General features: G+C 37.5%; 1 protein-coding gene across 3 annotated transcripts in view; it reads right to left on the bottom strand.

The window, feature by feature from the left end:
* The window catches only part of MTDH (metadherin), a 44,645-nt gene extending 27,224 nt beyond the window's left edge, over positions 1-17,421 (bottom strand). The window contains exons 1-5 of one of the 3 annotated variants that reach the window (XM_014550221.1): positions 17,299-17,421; positions 6,011-6,061; positions 3,498-3,657; positions 2,627-2,728; positions 1,174-1,239 (exon numbers count right to left, since the gene is read on the bottom strand). In XM_014550221.1, coding sequence (XP_014405707.1) covers positions 1,174-1,239; positions 2,627-2,728; positions 3,498-3,657; positions 6,011-6,061; positions 17,299-17,406 — 487 coding nt within the window. In that variant the 5' untranslated portion in view covers positions 17,407-17,421. Of the gene's footprint in view, positions 1-1,173; positions 1,240-2,626; positions 2,804-3,497; positions 3,658-6,010; positions 6,062-17,298 lie in introns of all 3 variants that reach the window. The other 2 variants (XM_014550219.1, XM_014550220.1) reach the window with 2 other exon arrangements.
* Positions 17,422-21,071: the final 3,650 nt, after the last annotated feature.

The following is a 21,071-nucleotide window of genomic DNA, read 5'->3' as shown; positions in this document are numbered from 1 at the left end:
AACCTCACATTACATCCAGCCTGCTTATAGACTTGTTATGTGAAAATTTTCTTAAAAGTAGACACTGGAGCCCTAGCTGGTTTGGCTCAGTGAATAGAAGGTTGGCTTGGTCCCAGGTTCAATTCCAGTCAAGGGCACATGCCCAGGTTTCGGGCTCGATCTCCATTAGGGGGTGCACAGGAGGCAGCTGATCAATGACTTTCTTTCATCATTGATGCTTCTATTTCTACCTCTTTCTCCCTCTCCCTTCCTCTCTGAAATCAATAAAAATAAATATTTTTTTAAAAAAGTAGACACTGGAGTCTCAGCCCAAACGAATTAAAATCAGAATCTCTAGGGGTGGAATCCAGACGTTAATATGTATGTACATATATACTTGTATACAATTATATGTGCTTATGTGTCTGTATGTATATATAAATGCACGTAGGTGTGTGTGTGCGTATACAAGTCTATGTTCCTTTTTATATACACGATTGCTGTTTTTCTAAGCTTCCTAGATGATTTTAATGTGTAGTCAGAACTCAGAACCATGGGAAAGAAGAAAGTTGACAGTGTTAAGAACAAGCCTAAAATGAGAAGGTGCCTTTTCATTTCTGAATTTAAGTTGTACTACAACACTTTAGTTTTTAGGTAAGGTATATCACCAATTTAATTCAATCTTTATCATAAACAAGTAAATAAAGTATGTTTTCTATTTGTGAAGCACTGTATAACTTTAGACTATACTTATTGTGAAATACTTGATAGTGTTAAGGAAGCAGTTTCAAAGGTTATAGGTATTAAGGCTTTTTTCTTAATAAAGAGTGGAAAAGCCTTTATCCTATATATACCTATATTAAACACAAGTCCAAAAAAAAAAAAAATCCTTCTTTTCTCCACTGGCTTAAATGAGGCAAGCAAGAATCAAAACTGTATATATTAAAATAATGTTTTCACATATGGAGGAGAGGGGTAAACAACTAGAACATATCAAAGACTATTAGAAGTGGGAGTGATTTTACTTTTTATCTATTTTCTAAAATCTCTAGACTGTGATTATGTTACTTTAGTAATTAAAAACCATTAAGCCCCATTTCCCTTTCTGTGTCACTCATGTGAGGAAAGAGACATGCGTGTAAGTTTCTATTTTTTGATGGGCCTTCAATTTAAGTTACATGTAATTTCTCTCACCCTGAAGTGTAGGATCTCCTTTTCCAGACTTAAAGTTGCTAACTTGAACATTTAGATGAGATTCACCTGGTTGAAATAGAAATAAAATTTATTTAATACTAAACAGGCCACTATGCACATTAAATTAGGAGTAACATACAAATCAATTTTCTTACTATTTATAATAAATTGTTCCTTTAAGCACTAAATTCTTTCACTGGAAAAGAGCCATTTTTACTCACAATGTAATTTCACATGTCCTTAAGGAATTTAGTTCTCTAGTTACCATATTCTGAGTCAATGAAAATGCCAACAAAGGACCTGGAAAATTTCCCAAGTAAATAGAGCCTGCTCTTATATCAAGATTCTTTTAAGTAGGAACTAGAGAACTGGGCTCTGTAACTGAATTCAACTTTGCCACCTCATTTTGCCACCACAATACCAGCTGCCATTTCAACAAGTGTGGAAGCAAGCACATCAACTAAAGAACTTTGTCAGTATTTGGGACCAGGACTTAGAAACTGTGGCACGAGGTGAGAATACATGTTTTAACAAACATACAATTTCTCTGACACTGAAAAGCATAATAATCACAATATATCACAAAACCAGCATGACACAGGATTGTGCTAGCAAGGAAGGCATGCATAAGACAATTGAAAAAGGGTGACCAACAAAAACACTAAAGTATGGCTAATATGTAACAGTGAAAATGGGTAAGTAGATGTCATTTCTGTACCAAAGCAATAAATTCCACCAATTCAACAAGCAAAAACATAAAAAGGGAACAAACCCAAGAAAGTGGTCTAGAGACAAGTGCAGGATGGGGAGGCAATTAATAAAAAGGTGAAGAAGTTTAAGTCAATGCCTTAAAGCAAGCTGAACAGTATAACTCTGCCAACTTATGTCTCCAGGGTAAAAATGATGGCAATGTAAAGAGCTACCAGGAAGTTATCACTATTAGATAATCTGAACATTGGAGATACTTGGGAAGAACCTCTGAAGTTCCAATCTAGCTTTATCAAACACCTACGGCATTCTCAAACATTTGGGGTGGTGAGAAATCCAGATAGAACCTGCACTACCAGAACATGCTTGTTTCATCTTGGAGTATAAGCACCACATGCAGAATGATTACAAATAATTGCATTTAACGTATTGTCCACTATAAGAAATGGAAATGTACGAGAGTTGGGGCAAAGCAATATACACGAGAAAAAAAAGAAATAACATCATTTTCTCATGTGACTCAAGGCAATTTTAATTGAATAGGCCATTCATTAAGCAGTATGTAACAAATAACCACTGCTGGTATCAGATAAACCAAGACATGGTCCACAATGCTCTCAGAAGGGTCTATCAGCACAATGATGTAACTAGTTCAAAATAATCAGATTTTGATGTAATGATATTTTGTACATCAGATTTAAAGGAGTTGGATTTGATGTATCACTCTTATGTTCCACTAATATACCTTTATTCTTCTTGGAACCAACAGGAAATGATGCAGTTGTAAGTTGCTCGGTGGTAACTGTGATGGTATTTTCTATCCCAGGGATAGTTGAATCCAATGAACCAGAATCAGTCTGTACCTTATCACGTTTACGTTGCTGTCGTTTTTCTCTGTGACTAATTTTAGTTTCCCAGGCTCCTGACATAGCCCCAGAAAAAAAAAAGTTATTCAGTAAGGGGAAAACAAAAAGTTGTAGTGTTGTGTTTTTTTTGAGGGGGTGGGGGGAAGACAGGGGAATGGAGCAGTGCACACAAAATAGCATGATAAATTTATATATTAAATATGCTATTTAACAGGAGTGCTGATTATACCAATTTATCCTAAGATTTATTCTAATCTCAATATACTGTTTTAGGCAGCTAACTGCCATTATTTATTCTCATAATTTTTATCAAATCTATCTCCTATGGCTTAGAAAAAAATGACACAGAAGTCATCTTGTATATTTTTCTTTTGCTCAATAAAACTGATAGGAGAGTGTTATACATAACTACTAATAAATGGGTTTATTAGGCAATAACAATAAATGCTCACTCAAAAAATTTGTGCACAGCCTTCTAGGGATAGCATATTTAAGAACAATGAGGGAAAACCTAAACTACATTTCTAGAAAACAAAGACAAAACAAATGGCTTTTTAAGCTCAAGATATTGAGTTAGACCTTAAGTTTCAAGGCAGTTCCTTTTAGGAAAAGCACTGTTAGATCCTTAAATAATTTAGATAAAAAAGTGTTTCCTAACAATGTCATAGATCTGTACATTAAGATCTATAGTTATTAAAAAGAAGAGCTAGATACAAGATTAAGCAAAACAAATGCACCTTTGATACGAACCAGAATCAGTCTGTACCTTATCACGTTTACGTTGCTGTCGTTTTTCTCTGTGACTAATTTTAGTTTCCCAGGCTCCTTCATCAACTTCCTTCCCATCATGGCGTGAACTGTTTTGCACTGCTTTAGCATCTGACTTTGATTTCTTCTTATTTTTCTTTGACTGAAAGTAAAATAAAATGTTACTCAATATTTCATGTTTTTGGAAAGGTAGGAGTCAGTAAAATACATAATAAATGTATGATACTGACAACCAAAAAATTAATGTTTGATTAAAAAAATTAACATACTAAAATGGCAATAATACAAGGTTACCATTTATTGAGTAGTTACTAAATGCTAAGTACTTTACACTATTTATTCCTTAAAAATACTCAATGGAGAAGGTATTATTCCTATTTTAGAGATGAGAAAATGAAGACTTAGAGATGTTAAATATTAAAGAGGCTGTTCTGGGTCACACAGTAAATGGTAGTCAAATTTGGAAACAGGTCTATCTGGCTCCAAAGTCTGTGCCCTTAGACATCATGCTATCCTAATTTAAATAATAAATAAATAAAGTGCTATAATTTGGCGTTTTTAGAGCACTAAAATAAAAACCTATTGCTAGTGTTTTCAGAAGAAAAATGATGTACTGATTAATGGGTTTGGATTTCATAAAGACTATTGGCATACCTTATGTATAATAAATTGAGTCAACTGTATAAAGTAGGTAATATTTTGTCAGTTTAAAAGCTATGTGCAAATATCTAGAATTTGTATATACAGGGTGGGACAAAAGTAGGTTTACAGTTGTTCATATGGAAAATAACACAATATTAAAGAATACAAGAAATAAACTGTGTTTTCTGTACTCACAACTGTAAACCTACTTTGCCCCAACCTGTAGTAGATGCTTAATAATTCATTTAAGAAAAAACACACAAGATGTTGACATTTTGGAATGGCCTGCCAACTCCCTTCTATTATTTTCTCATTTCAAAAGCTTGCTAATAAACTTCTAAAGCCATGATTTCTATATTTACATTGTTTCCAGAAAATTAATAGTCGTAAGTGATTTTATTTATACTTTGTATTCACTCATTTAACTATTTATTGAGATTATCTTTATGTGTATTGTTGCACACTATCTTAAAGTTAAGTTTACAACTAAAAAGAGACTGTATTTTCATAAGTCTTTTTTATGGGTAAGCAGTAAACAGACTGAATAAGCAATAATGACAGCTAACTGCTTTTTCTATCAATAAACTACTTGCAAATATTCTCAAGTGACATGACCTCTTAAAGGTGATTAAAAATATATTTGATAATGGGAGCATATGAAAATTATTAAATTTTGTTTACATTCCCCATAGTTCATTTGCATTTGTTTGTTTCATTGTATGTTCTTATTATCATTAACATGAATCATGTATAATGTCCTGTTTTATCACATCTACCAAACCAGGTTCATATCCACTTTTTAAAAATTACGATATCATCCACATACCGTAATATAATTCAGTGGTTTTAGTATATTTGAAGTTGCATAACTACCATCATTATCTAATCCAGAATATTTTCATCATCCCAAAAAAGAAACGTGACACCCATTAGCAGTCCCTCCCTGCTACCTTTTTCCCACTGGCACCCACCATGAATCTTCTGTTGGTCTCTGATATCCACTATTAAATAAAGATAGCACATTGAGCATCTGTCAATACACAGTCTAGAGTAGTGGTTCCCAATGTGGGGCACACGCCCCAAAAGGGGGCAATTTGAGAATGAGTTATTAACAGTGAATTTTTTGCATTTCTTATAGTTCTATAGGCCTCATATACAGTATATATATATAACCTATATAATAAAGAGCTAATATGCTAATTAGACTGGACAGCGGAATGACCTTCCGGAACAACCAGTGGGTGAGGGGTGGGGGGAGGAGAGGGGACCGTGAGGCAGCCGGGGCTGCAAGGGCCAAGCCCCTTGCACGAATTTCATGCATCAGGCCTCTAGTTGTGACTATATTTATGCATTTCAGTTTTCTATTATATTTTTGAAACTTTATTTGCTATCTTTTCATATCACTTCATATTATTATTATTTTTTAACAATTTCTTAGTGATTTCTTCCTCAGTACTTCAACTGTCCTTTCATTCTTTTATTTTCCTCTTTCATGGATGCCATGTTCTTTGGAAGCTTGCTTAGACCAAGTTGATGGCCTTTTAGGCTTCCTCCCCGTGAATAGGAGTTCAATTTTTGAATAATAAGAATTACATGACATGGGGGGGCATCAGGATTTTAGAGATGCTTAGGTGGGGCATGGCCAAAAAAAGGTTGGGAACCACTGGTCTAGAGAATGGGTTGGCAAACTTTTTCTATAAAAACAGTAAATATTTTAGGCTTTGTAGACCATATGGTTATACACGTAGCAACCACACAACCCTGCCACTGTAGCATGAAAGTAGCCATACACAATGTATAACTGAATGAGTATGACTATGTTACAATAAAATATTATTTAAAAAAATAGACACCTGGCTTGATTTGGAGGGTTGAAGTTTGTCAATCCCTGATCTGGAGCAGCACTGTCCAATAGAAATATAATGCACATATGTAATTTAAACTTTTCTAACAGACATGTGTTAAAAAGTGAAGAGAAATAGATAACATTAATTTTAATAATACATTTATCCCAACATGTCCAAAGTACTATCATTTCAAAATGTAATCATTAAAAAAAAAAAAATAAGAGTACGAGCAAGACTGCTTAAATAGCCACATGTGGCAAGTGGCTACCATACTGGACCATGCAAAACTACAGGAACTAACTAAAAGTGGTACTCCATTTTACTGATAAGAAAACTGAGGCCATAAAGACATATACATTGGCTAAGATCATAGGGTTTATTAAGTGGTAAAACTAGGACTAAAATCCAGTTCTGACTCCAGAGCCTGCTCTCACAAATACTCTTCTATTCTCTTTCTACATTTAACTCCAAATACAAATTTAATCATGCATTAAGTATGTGATTTGGGGCTAACTCACTCTGAACCCTTTTCCCCAACTGTTATTTGGGATAAAAATTCCTACTAACCTCACATAATAAGCTTCTTTTAAGGATTAAATAGATGTGAAAGCAGATTATTAACTACAGAGCAGTATACATAAGATTTTTAAAGGAGGGAAGCTATATAAAAAGGATAGAAATTACATTCACACTGACATACATACTGTGATTTGTCACTAAAATCTGCAAAAAAACCAAAAAATTATCTTTGTTTAGGCTTCAGTCTTGTTTGATTTTACTATTATCTTTAAAAGTAGTTAACTAAACAAGCCCTGACCGGTTTGGCTCAGTGGATAGAGCGTCGGCCTGCGGACTCAAGGGTCCCGGGTTCGATTCCGGTCAAGGGCATGTACCTTGGTTGCGGGCACATGCCCGGTGGGGGGTGTGCAGGAGGCAGCTGATCGATGTTTCTCTCTCATCAATGTTTCTAACTCTCTATCCCTCTCCCTTCATCTCTGTAAAAAAATCAATAAAATATATTAAAAAAAAAACTTTTAAAAGTAGTTAACTAAACAAAATATTCAGAAGAGACTTAATAACATATTATTAAAAGCTTTAAATAAACATGCCCTAACTGGTTTGGCTCAGTGGATAGAGCGTCGGCCTGCGGACTCAAGGGTCCCGGGTTCGATTCCGGTCGAGGGCATGTGCCTTGGTTGCGGGCGCGTCCCCAGTGGGGAGTGTGCAGGAGGCAGCTGATTGATGTTTCTAACTCTCTATCCCTCTCCCTTCCTCTCTGTAAAAAATCAATAAAATATATCTTAAAAAAAAAAAAAAAGCTTTAAATAAACATGCATACATACTACTAATTTGCTCCAGCCATCCAACTGAAGTGAATGTCTTACTTCTGAGCAGCTTTACTACAACTAATACTTTTGAAAGAAAACCGGGAACACACGCACTCTTCTGGCTTCCTTGTTACCATAGTTCAGCCCCTAGCCCTCCACTCCAATTTGTTGTCAGGCTCCACCAAGAATCCGGGTGGATTACTAAACTAGTCTCTCCTGAATGGTCTTCAGGCAATCAAGATTTATTAAATACCTACTATGTGCCAGACACTGTTTTAGGAACTCAGTATAGAGAACTGAACAAAAGTCTCTACTTATGGGAACTGTGCTATAATCGAAAAGGATAAATAGACATGTAAATGAGATATTAGGAGAAATTCTTATCCTCAAGGGCTTCCCTCCCAATGCTCAACTCCCAATATATCTATACCAGTCCAATTAGCTAACATTCCCTACCAGCTAAGAAGTCATTAATAATATCCTATATGACATTTAAGTTCTTCCACAAATTAATCTCAACCTGTAGTCTTTTATTCACACACTAGAGGCCCGGTGCACAAATCCTCGGCCTGGCCTGCATCCTCTCGCAATCCGGGACGCCCCCAGGGATGTCGGAGAGCCAGTTTTGGCATGATCCCCGCAGGCCAGGCCCAGGGACATGCACTGGGCCTAGTATGCATATAAGATCTTTGGTTAATCTCTTCCCACCTTACTCCCTCCCCACTTCTTTCTGAGATTCATCAGTCTGTTCCATGTATCTATGCCTGTGTGTTGAGCGTCTGCCCCCTGGTGGTCATTGTGTGTTATAGCTACCAGCCAGTTGGCTGGTCGGCAGGTAGCTTAGGCTTTTATATATACTAGAGGCCCGGTGCACAAAAATTTGTGCACTCGGGGGGTCCCTCAGCCCGGCCTATGCCCTCTTGCAGTGTGGGACCCCTCAGAGGATGTCCACCCCAGTGGGGACCCTCACCCCATGGAGGTTTGGCCAGCCTGGGTGAGGGGCTGATGGCTGTTTTCAGGCTGGCCACACCCCCTTTAGGGTGGGGGGGGTCCCCACTGAGGTGCCTGGCCAGTCTGGGTGAGGGGCTGAGGGCTGTTTTCAGGCTGGCCAAGCACCCTGGCGACGTAAGCTCCCAGCCTCTCCTTTTTTTCTTTTATTCTGGGATTTATTTACCTTCTATAATTGAAACTTTGTTGCCTTTAGCGGAGGCCTGCGGAAAGCTTGGCTTCCTCCATTGCCAGGGGCAACCTACTCCTGCTTGCTCCAGCTCTGTGGCCACAGCCGGCTGAAAGCAGGTATCTGGAGTTTGTTTACCTTCTATAATTGAAACTTTGTTGCCTTTAGCGGAGGCCTGCGGAAAGCTTGGCTTCCTCCATTGCCAGGGGCAACCTACTCCTGCTTGCTCCAGCTCTGTGGCCACAGCCGGCTGAAAGCAGGTATCTGGAGTTTGTTTACCTTCTATAATTGAAACTTTGTTGCCTTTAGCGGAGGCCTGCGGAAAGCTTGGCTTCCTCCATTGCCAGGGGCAACCTACTCCTGCTTGCTCCAGCTCTGTGGCCACAGCCGGCTGAAAGCAGGTATCTGGAGTTTGTTTACCTTCTATAATTGAAACTTTGTTGCTTTCAGTGGAGCTCAGAGCTTCCTGCTAGCTCCAGCTCCGTGGCTGCCGGCCGCCATCTTGGTTGGGTTAATTTACATATAGTCGCTCTGATTGGCTGGTGGGTGTGGCTTAAGGCATAGTGAAAGTACGGTCAATTTGCATCTTTGTCTTTTATTAGTATAGGATAGATATAACCATTTGGTTCCAACAAGACTGTCACCTGGAAACATGCCTGTCTTTGCCCAAGCTGCATTGACTGTGGATTTTCTGTTAAAATAAAGTGCTGCAGCCAGGTGTAGGGTAATTTTCTTGGCCCCCTGAACCATCTATTCCCCTACTGATGTTCAGTGCACGAAATGATCTGTCTCATTATTTTTCCTTAACCCAGCTTAAGTTCCACCGCATTTGCTTTAACCATGTCACTTCCCCTTTTTCTTGCCCCTCATTATATAATCTTGAATCTTTAAATATTTAAAACTGCCATGATTTTTGCCATTTGTCACAAACTTCTTGTGACTTCCCCAATACTGTGCAGGTGTTCATAGTTTTCCTAATGATAATGTGAACTTCTTGAAGGCAAGAAAAATTTTTTTTAAATTTATTTTTTCTTTTTTTTAATCCTCACCTGAGGATATTTTTCCATTGATTTTTTTTTTTTCTTTTAGAGAGAGTGGAAGAGAGAGGGAAAGACAGAGAGAAATATCAACGTGAGAGAAACACACCAATTGGTTGCTTCCTGCAGGTGCTCTGACTAGGGGGGTCAGGGGGGAGCCTGAAATCAAAGTATGTGCCCTTGATCGGAATCGAACCCAGGACCCTTTGGTCTGCAGGCCGACGTTCTATCCACTGAGCCAAACCAACTAGGGCCATTATATTTTCAATATAATCTTTAGTTTGCTTCATTTGAATGACTCATGATAGATACTGATATACAAAGATGAAGAAGAAAAAAAACCTATTCCTGAGGAAGTCTGTAGACCATCAGACATAGGCAGGGGCACAGATACAGCATGAAGCAAACTACCCTTAACCAAAAACCTCCAACATTATTTGAAATAGATGTCACTTAAAACATTAGAAGTGATTAGAAAAATCTGTTTATGAAGTAAATCTTTTCCTACTGGCTTCTTTTATAATCTCACATTTTGTCTTTTCTCCATCTCATACACACAATATAGGTATTACAAAAAATTTACACTATAATCTGTCAGTGTTTCATGCTAAATATATATGTGTATGTATGCATAAAATAAATAAATAAAGAAAGAAAGAAAGAAAGAAAGAACTTCTGAGAGAGAATGAGTGTATAGATGTAGATGTGAACAAAACCAACTCCATATCTGTGTCCTGGATTTCATTTCCTTTTTAAGTTTCATGCTGTGACCTCTGACTAACGTCATTGTTCTTAACAAGCAGCATACCAAAGCCGTCTAGTTGATGATTATCTGTGTTCCTTAAAATGTAGCCATAATATTTTTGTGAGCAACAGCCAGAATCGCATGACAACTGAGATAAATATCAAACTGGTAACAGTATTGAGTTTAAGCAACCATCTATCACAAGGCTACCAGGAGGCATGGCCCCTTTGTCTTTTCAATCATGAGAACACAAATTATACTATAAAAAAAGTACTGTACAGGGTTTGGTAGTGAAGAATAATTTGTGCAAAACTGCTGAGCCATCTGTTCACTTTGGCCCAATCTTCCCCTAGTAAATTACCCTAACATAAATTCTGGTATATTCTATGAAGTTGTTGCCTTCATCTTAAGCAAAGTAGAATTATATTCCTATTTCAAAAATCTTCCTTGATGATTTCAATTTTGGGTAACCAATGTCTAATTAGATCTGTTTAAATCAGGGCTGGGCAACATCCAGCCCGTAGGCTGTATAAGACCCTTGAAATCATTTGGTCTGGTCCTGCCAAAGCATTAGGGGTGAATTAATTAAATGTTTGATCAAATATAGCAGGCTAATTTTTAAGTTGATAATTTTGTATGGCCCTCGAATGTTGTTATATCCAAATGGCCCTGGAAGAAAAAAGGTCCCCCACCCCCTGTTTAAATCACCTTAACCTCATGATGATGAGGCTGACAGGGTTCTTGTAGAAATACTAATGCCTACTCTTTTTCTAGTTGCTTACTTTCATTATTATCATCTGCAATCTGTAGCTTCTGGGTAGACTGTTTACTAAAAGTTTAGTTTAAACTGGGTAATATAATCAATTAACCCATGGAATTGAGCACACATATGTTGCAATCTGTCAGAATATGCTATAAGCAAAGAACCAATGAGTACTTTTTCAACTGTAACTCCCCATTCTTCTCGGAATCCCTCCCATATAGTGTCTTACTGCCCCATCTAACATCCGAAATGAGGGTTTCGATGACTAGTCACATATAAGATGAGTAAAGCTTACTTTGCTTTTTCAATATAAAACTAAGTACACCTAGAAAGTCTTATATATATATTTTTTCCTTCATCCCAATGGATCTTCCTGTATACTCCACTTTGGAGACCAGGGTCCTAAAAGCACATGCTAAAGTAGTTCTAAGACCAAGAGTAATTTGTTCTCAAATTCATAGAACTTAAAATATCACAAAATTTAAAGCTGGTCATCAAAGAAAACACACAAAAATGACTTCCATAATTAAGCTCATCCTTTACCTTTAGCTTAACATGAATGAATATTCCTAAGACTAGACCAATGATGGCGAACCTATGACACGCGTGTCAGAGGTGACACGCGAACTCATTTTTTTGGTTGATTTTTCTTTGTTAAATGGCATTTAAATATATAAAATAAATATCAAAAATATAAATCTTTGTTTTACTATGGTTGCAAATATCAAAAAATTTCTATATGTGACATGGCACCAGAGTTAAGTTAGGGTTTTTCAAAATGCTGACATGCCGAGCTCAAAAGGTTCGCCATCACTGACGTAGAGGGTATTATGTTAAGTGAAATAAGTCAGTTAGAGAAAGACAAATACCATATGATTTCACTTATATGTGGAATCTAAAGAACAAAATTAATAAACAAAATTCAAACAGACTCATAGATATAGAGAACAGACCGATCGTTTCCAGAAGGAAGGAGTTGAGGGACTGGGTGAAAAAAGTGAAGGGAATAAGAAGTACAAATTGGTAGTTACAAAACAGTCATGGAGATGTAAAGTACAACATAGGAAATGTAGTCTATAACAATGTAATAACGATGTATGATGCCAGGTGGTATTGGAAATATTGAGGGAACACTTTGCTAAGTATATGTTTGTCTACCTGAAACTAATCTGTATATATAAAAGGCTAATATGCAAAGTGTCCCCTCAGGAGTTCGACTGGGAGATTAGGAGTTCGATTGCTCACTATGATGTGCACTGACCACCAGGGGGTGGCGCAGAACAAAGGAAGGCCCTGGCCAGCAGGTGGGGAAGAAAGGCCCCGATTGGCCCTGATCGCCGGCCAGGCCTAGGGACCCTACTGGTGCACAAATTTCATGCACCGGGCCTCTAGTACAAAATATTATTGAATGTACTGTACCTGAAAAATTAAAAACAAACAAACACAAAAACTGGCTACATACACATAAATATGTAATTGGAAAAGGGAGGAGTATTTGAATAGTTTTTTCAAATAATTGTGATATTATTTGACATTACAAAGATTAGTGGTTACCAAGAGCTGGGGCTAAGGAGAAAAGGGAAAATGGGGAGCAAAAAGCAAATGGAGACAAGATTTCTTTCTGGGAAGAGGAAAATGTTCAAAAATTAGAGATTGTGGTGATAGCTGCACAACTGCAAATACACTAAAATTGTGCACTTAAAAAGTAAATTTTATTACCATAAAACATCTAAAAATAAAGGTGTTTAACAAAAAAGAAAAATAACCAATGTGTCTGGAGTTTAGAGAGGGCAAGAAATAAACAAAGAAATTTGAACCACAGGCAGGGCCTTTAGGTTATGGTCAGATTGTGGAGTAAAAGCAATAGGAAGTCATGAAGGATTTTAGGTTGAAAAAGAACAAAGTATTACACCAAAACCTGTCAGTTGGTAGTTTCTTAAAAATTGTTGCAATGTGGAATCTGAGACTGCATCAACAAACTTTCCATACTCTATTACATTAATATCCATTGGTCTATCTTGCACTTTGAATGAATCTTTTCAACTTGCCTGAGTTTGTAATATGCAAGCATTGGTCATTTGGAAAATATTGGTTCATTGAGTATATATACATCTCCCAAAATGTTAAAACATTCCATTACGCACAATATTTTTTTTCTTTTTAGTATTTTATTGATTTTTTTTTACAGAGAGGAAGGGAGAGGGATAGAGAGTTAGAAACATCGATCAGCTGCCTCCTGCACATCCCCTACTGGGGATGTGCCCACAAACAAGGTACATGCCCTTAACCGGAGTTGAACCTGGGACCCTTCAGTTCACAGGCCGATGCTCTATCCACACTGAGCCAAACCGGTTAGGGCACAATATTTTTTGAAAAATCACATTTGTTAATATCATAACTGATCTCATCAGAAATTCTTTAAGTACTGGTATGTTGTCAAGTTCATGGTGGTGGATATAAATTTTCCAAATTTCTAATTTTCACTTGGCAACAAATCATTTTATCATTTGTAACAAATACTATCAGTTGTTTGAAGTGACAGGATTGTCTTGATTATTTTTGAGAAAATGTCTGCAAATATCCAAGTCTAAATAGCCATGGCTTATCAGTTGTCCTTTCAAGTAAAAGTGAAGTAACATAATGAAGCTGCTAATCCTGCTTGCAACTTAATTGTACAAATGTTTTTTTCAGTACCCAGCATACTTTGTACATACTTCCCATTTCATCATATAGAATAATTAAATCAAGTATTCAAAGGTCAAGATTTATAAAACTAATAATTATTTTCAATGCGTCATCAAGGACACTCTTAAGTGAAACTGGCATTTATTTCTTTTTACTGTAAGTGGATTGCAGTAAAGCAAACCACTATTAGTAGTTTGATGTCACTGCCTTGATCTGTGCTAAGGAGTCAGCAGTTTCATCCACTATTGCTTTTGCACCATTAGTGCAAATATCAAAATAAAAAAGGCAAATAATGTCTAAATTATTATAAAAACTAGAGGCCCAATGCACGAAATTCGTGCAAGAGTAGGCCTTCTTTCCCCCGGCTGCCAACACCGGCTTCCTGCTGGCACCCGGGACCCCAGCTTCCCTCCAGTTGCCGGCACCCGGGACCCAGGCTTCCCTCATAGAGGGAGGCCCCGCCCACCCACTGCAGTCCGCCAGTGGCCTGGGCCTCCCTCTGCAGGGCGATCATGGGGTGATGGCCAGGCCCCTGAACAATTGCATTGCACCTGCGTTGGCTGGCCTGGCACCAGTGGGTGTCATAGTGTGGTCCCGATGGTCATCCGGATGGTTGTTCTGCTGTTCGGCTGTTTGGTTGATTTGCATATTACGCTTTTATTATATAGGATAGTTTTGTTTTCTGTGACCCCCTTCTCAGGAGTCCACAGACCACACTTAGAACTGCTGCCTCAGGAAGATTGAGGAGTATTACTTATTAGCTTTGTGATCTTGGGCAATTCACTAAACTTTTTAATGAGCTGAAAAAAAAAAAAATTATCCCTCTCATCAAGTTGTTAATCAGGGTTAAGACAGATGAAAGCATTTTGTACACCATACAGCATCATAAAAACGTAAGAGCTCATTAATACATATAATGAATGATATCAGTATTTTAGTGGAAACCACCGACATTATCCTGAACAACCTTATGGAGACCACATTTTATATATTTTTGCTTCTGCTGTTTCTGCTTCTAGCAATCTTTACACTTTTATCTTAATTCAGACCCTTACAAACACAGATGTAAGAATTATTTGTTAATCATACATGTTGTGCCAGGCTTTACATCCTGATACACCCAAAATCTGTATGTAAGATTTTTCTATCCCCACTCCACCCTGAGTAGTCAAACTTGTCTAGGGCTTTCCCTGGAGTATGTCTGAATATGTTCTTTTGACTCAGCTGAATAATGTCTGATTGTGTTCATTTGTTTCTCTCTCCTGCCAAAATTGGTCTTACCCCTTATACTTACTGAAATACCATCCCCATCCTTAAGAGTCCAATTAGTCAATCTTTTGGATACTCAGATAGGATAATCTAACTCCTCTGAATACCTGACACTCGGTGCCTTGTTACCTGATCTCTCTCTTGTGCTTGTTTTCCCTTAATTAGACAGCAATCTCTCTGAGGGTAAGTACATCTTACATTTCTCTTTATTCCCCCTCAGCATCTAATAGCACAACGCATTCAGCCTGGATCATGGCCCTATGTGTACTCTGCTATATCAATGAAGCATCGACCTTCATATCCAAATAAAGACCTTTACAGAGCCAAGATCTATAACTCTTGTCATATGTAACTTTCAGACAACGTTTTATCTATGAACCTTACTCAACTGATAGGACAAAGTGTTCACTATCACAGCTTAGAGTGCAATTATTTACTGTCTGGGCAAATTGTACTCCTCAAAGTGCCCAAGATGTGGCTCTGAGAGAAAAACAAATATACAATAATGTATATTATGATAAATAAGTAGATCTAAGATAATGTTTGTTTACAAAGAAAAATATGAAGTCTAGAAATATCACTTATTTTAAACACACAAAAATATAGTGCAATAGCATTAAAAACTACCTGAAACGAGTCTCACTTGGACTGAACCAAGTTAAAAAGCATAAATTCAAGATTCAAGATGATCAACAGAAACACTAGCCATGAGTTGTAGCATTTATTATGCAAAAAGTGAAAAAAATAGGCAACAAACCCAAAGTAGAAGCTTTGTACTGAAAGAGCAACAGCAACTGAGAGGAGGTACTATCAAATGATTAAAAAGTGCATGGGCTCTCATATCAGAATGAGTGGGATTCAAATCCTAGTTCAGAAACTATGAAATTAGTGAAACCACAAAATCCTTCTATGCCTCAGAGCCCTTATCTTACAAAATGGACAATTATTATCTACCTAACAGGCTGTGGATCAGAAATAATACAGAGCAGTAAAAAGCACAGACTTTGTAGTCAGATGGGTCTGGGTTAGAACGAACTATACTTTTATTAGCTTAGGGTAATTTAAGCCTCAGGTTTCTTATTTGTAAGATAGGTGTAATACTGCCGCCTCAGTGCTCTTGTGAGGATACATAAAGCAATGTGTATAACTATTCTATAAAGTCTTAAAGTACACCCAATAAATGCTCAATAACTCGTCCCTACCAGATATATGTAAATATATTCACACATATACATATACCTCACCTTACACAATGCCTGCCATATTATAGATACTTAACAAATGTCAACTGTTATAATTATTTCCTATCACAAATTTCAGAATATAAACTTCAAACTGGTTTTACATCTGATACATCCAATCTATATATGATTAATCAATGAGAGTTAAATGGTAGTTCATTAATTAGTCCAATTACAAATTTTCCAAAATAATTCAGAGTGGAAGCAGGGGTAAAGATAAAATGCTTATTAGTAGAGAGAAAGCCCAGAAACAAGGAAACACTAAATGGGAGAAGGATAATTCCATATTAAGCATAGAAACTATTCATGGTATAAAGTCACAATCCCTAAATTGTATGCTTATTTGTTAATACAGTCATTTACTATTTATTTTCTCCCAAAGACAAAGTTAGACATAAATGTAATTCTTTCCCACAACTACCCTTCATATTAAGCCATCCTACCTGCAGCTATCTTAGCCCTGGGCCAATTTCACTAGGTTACAGGGGGAGAATTGATTTCATCAGTTCTTCAGTTATTTTGAAAATGCAAGCATTAAGAAACTGTAGCAACTATTTCATTTCACTATGCTACAGAGCTGGAGCTGCACCCTGGTTCTTAGAAATCAGTTACCTATCTGTAATTGTTTTTTCTGAGAAGGAGTTATGCATGTACAGGGTTAATAAAAAATGGAGAGGGGGAGTACCAAAAGGAATTAAATGGAACATCTTTCTTCCACAATAGAAGGAAACACTGTTAACAGTTTCTTGTATATTTTGCCTATTCACAAACTAAATTAAGTAAATAAAATGGTCAGTTCTAACACTGGCAACTGTAAAATAAATGCACTATTAACAAAGGTAATACAATTTTGTTTTCAAATAAGAGGTATATTACATATCTGGAACCTTCACCACCTATCCATCCGCTTTGATAAATTTAGATCTTTGGTTTTCCTTGAAGGGGGAGTGGGTAATATATATAATTTTGTGAAAAAGAAAAGCATAATTTTTTTTACATGTCACTCTGTTTAGAGCCTTGCATCTAATTTTATATGCTCCCAAACTTACCTTTTCATTTTTCTTATCTGTCTCTAATGGCTGCTTTGCTGTTACACTTCGAGGAGTTCGGACAACTTCCTCCTCAGCCACTTCAACAGTCCGCCCATTTGGCTGCATAAGGAACAGAAAAAGATGCTTGTTATCAAATTGCTTGGCAGATCAAACCAAAGATTTATACTCAGAAAAAAGAATATACTACAATCAAATTCTTCCCCCAACCCAAATTAAAAAGATTTCTGCCTGGCCGTAGGGATTCAGTTGGCTGAGTGTTGGTTGAGTGTGCACGGAAAGGTTGCTGGTTCGATTTCCAGTCAGGGCACATCCTGGGTCCTGGGTTTGATTCCCCCGTTGGGGCATGTATGGAAGGCAACTGATTGATGTTTCTCTCTCACATGGATGTTTCTTTCTCTCTCTAAGCATGTCCTTGGGTCAGGATTAAAAAAAACAAAACGTTTTTGTATAGCCATGTTATCTAATACTTGATGGACCATTTACTAACCCAATAACTGTGTTTTATACTATAACAATAAACTTATACACAAAATTCTGTACCATAAATCTATTTTCTGACCTCACCCATGTATCAGTCCCTTGAACAAAAAATAATGGCATGAAAGCAGGAAAAAGAACTCAACTGTATTTGCACTCTGACCGCTATGCATCTGTGTAGTCTCAGAATATTTCACGCATTATCTTTTTTTTACATCTTATTTCTACATCTATAAAATGATAGGTCTGATCCATTCTAAAGCCACCCAACTTTTTCAGTAAGAGGCCAGACAGAGCCATAGATGACACATAAATGAATGAGTATGACTATGTCCCCACAAAACACAGGCCAGAACTGGTCCATGGACTATACTTTGTTGGCCTCTATATTAGGTAATCTCTAATGTCCCCTGTAATTCTATAATCTAATGGTGCTACTGTTCTGGGATTAGAAGCTTTTACAGCCCTAGCTGGTTTGGCTCAGTGGATAGAGCGTCAACCTGCGGACTGAAGGGTCCTGGGTTTGATCCCGGTCAAGGGCACATGCCTTGGTTGCGGGCTTGATCCTCAGTAGGGGACGTGCAGGAGGCATCCAACCAATGATTCTCTCTCATCATTGATGTTTCTATCTCTCTCTCCCTCTCCCTTCCTCTCTGAAATCAAGAAAAATACATATATTTTTTTTAAAAAGCAGCTTTTACAAACCCACTGCCATAGCTTAAAAAGGCTACTTCAGCTTTCCTGACACCCCTAAAATAAAATGATAGCACTTAAGAGGTGTTCATGAATAGAATTAAGTATGTAAATACCAATTTTGGCTTCTAATCATAATCACTAGGGTTTTTTTTTGTTTGTTTTTTTTTAAATAGCATTTCTGAGCCCACTCTCCCCTATTTAAATTCAGGAATTTGAAGAATGGGACCCAGGTATCTAACTCTTCTTTCTGGGTACTACTACTTTTTTCACTTGCCCATTCTCCTCATATTCAAAACAGTAAGTTAGTAAATCAATATATTAGTTTTAATTGCTTTATTTCCAGTTCTTCAGAATAGACTTCTATCAGATTACTAATTATAGCAGAGCTATACTCAAAAAACACAACATGAATGTTCAGTTTCTATAATGTGACATTATCTGCATTTGTAGGAAATTATCAGGAGCTAGAGGCCCGGTGCATGAATTTGTGCACCAGTGGGATCCCTCAGCGTGGCCTGCAGGATCGGGCTGAAACCGGCTCTCCAACATCCCCTGAGCGGTCCTGGATTGTGAGAAGGCGCAGGCCAGGCCGAGGGACCCCACTGGTGCACAATCAGGGCTGGGGAGGGACCTGGGAGGTTGGCCAGCCGGGGAGGGACTGTGGGAGGGCTCCAGGGTGTGTCCGGCCCATCTCACCCAGTCCCAATTGGCTGGACCCCAGCAGCAAGCTAACCTACCAGTCTGAGCGTCTGCCCCCTGGTGGTCAGTGCACGTCATAGTGAGTGGTTGAGCAATCTTAGCATATTACGCTTTGATTGGTTGAACAGATGACCAGCCAACTGGACACTTAGCATATTAGGCTTTTATTATATAGGCTACGCAGTTGGAAAAAGAGAGACCATTAATATTCTAAAGCCCAATTTATAAGATTCCCAAAGACTTATAGCAGAAAAATCAAAACAAAAGCTGTCTTTTAGCTGATTAAATTCCTAATTAATCCAAATTTAATCTGCTGGGTCTTAAGCAACATTAATAAAAGCCCTTGGATTTTAGAGTCTTCTTTTGGAGGAAAGCCAATTCTTCAATTGTTTACAAGGTACTCTGAGTGGTAAAAACTCTTTGTGTGTGTGTTACCCATTTAAATCTTGGCTACCACAATCAGACAGACAGAAAGCATGAGTGAGGACCCTTTTTTTTGCATCTGCACTGGAATCTAAGCACCAGACAGTAACTGCTTCAGGTCTGTCAAATAGATGCATTTTAAACAACTTGTTAAAGTCAGACAGCTAATGCCACAACCAGGTCTCCTCACTCTTCCTTATAATTTTCTTCTGTGCTCTTTTGCCATTTTAATGCTGCCTCTTCTAATCTCTGAGTATATGTATGTGGGAAGGTGTGGGAATTGGGAGGAGAGGCAGTGCACAAAGAAAGGTAAGAAGCTCCAAAAAGGAGTTTGGACTTAGAGCCATATCCACATCAGGAATATAAAACTATAATTCTGCTTCCCAATCTTACCATCTTACTTGTCAATTTTCATGCTATTTCTTAGTTCATACTATCCTCTCTAGCCAAGCCTACTTTTTCTGATTTCTTGTTCTATGCAAGCCTTGCCAACTGAACTATCTTGCAGCTCCAATTGAAGTTTCCCATCTCTTTTACTGGCAGCTCACAAAGCTTACATCTGCAAACACTTCATTTAACTAATCCCTTCAGGAAACTCTTCATCGTAGTCACTTATATAGCACCTCCATTTTACTCATGACAGTGACTGCACTGAGTCATTTAAATTTACTTACTAACTGCTAAAAGGTGAGAAATTAGGTGGTTAAAAACTATCTTAACCTATTAAAATATTCAATGCAATTCCTTTGAGAAAAACTGTGAACACTGTTCTTTCAGCCTCCCAGGTAAAAGATGAAACAATCTTTCCTTTTAAACAAATATACAAAGTCTGAGGTCCTCAATCAGTGAAAAACAGTGGGAACAGTTTCCATTTCATAGGCTCTGGAATGATAGGCAAGCCAAACCCTGTGCCAATTTTACTTCCTTCTTTGCAACATCAACTTATGTAAAGGCTATAACTGTAGTGGTTCTCTCTGGTTTATGCAGATATCCCAATTTTTCAATAGCCCTTGGGCTTTATATAGCTCTCATAATTACTGGGATTCCATAAGTCATCAGCAACTCCCCACAATGGTTGACACCATAATAAGCCTCCTATCCCAAGAGTAAAGTCAACAGAATTCTCCGGTAGCAGGAAAAAGGACACACCATAGTGGTGGAGCCTCTCCTATTCATTGGCAACATTAACCTGTCCTTTTATTCTGCCACTAACTGGTTAAGAAGGCCTTGTCCTGGAAAATTATTAACCATATTTAAATTAGCATATCCCCAAATGAAAGCATATTATGTGAATCTGCTCACATGAAAAGCAACTAATTGCAAAACAACACTTCAAAAACAATGTGACTGCCAATTGAGGTTTTATTTTCTCTGATCATGGAGCCTTAAAATATATGGTGTTTGTACAGATTAACCATTACACACGCCTCTCATTGTACCTAGTTTTAAAATTTTTTGAAAACTGAGGTGCTCCC

This window comes from Myotis brandtii, unplaced genomic scaffold (assembly GCF_000412655.1).
Source record: "Myotis brandtii unplaced genomic scaffold, ASM41265v1 scaffold59, whole genome shotgun sequence".
Taxonomy (NCBI): Eukaryota; Metazoa; Chordata; class Mammalia; order Chiroptera; family Vespertilionidae; genus Myotis; species Myotis brandtii.
This window is presented reverse-complemented; position numbering and strand designations above follow the sequence as displayed.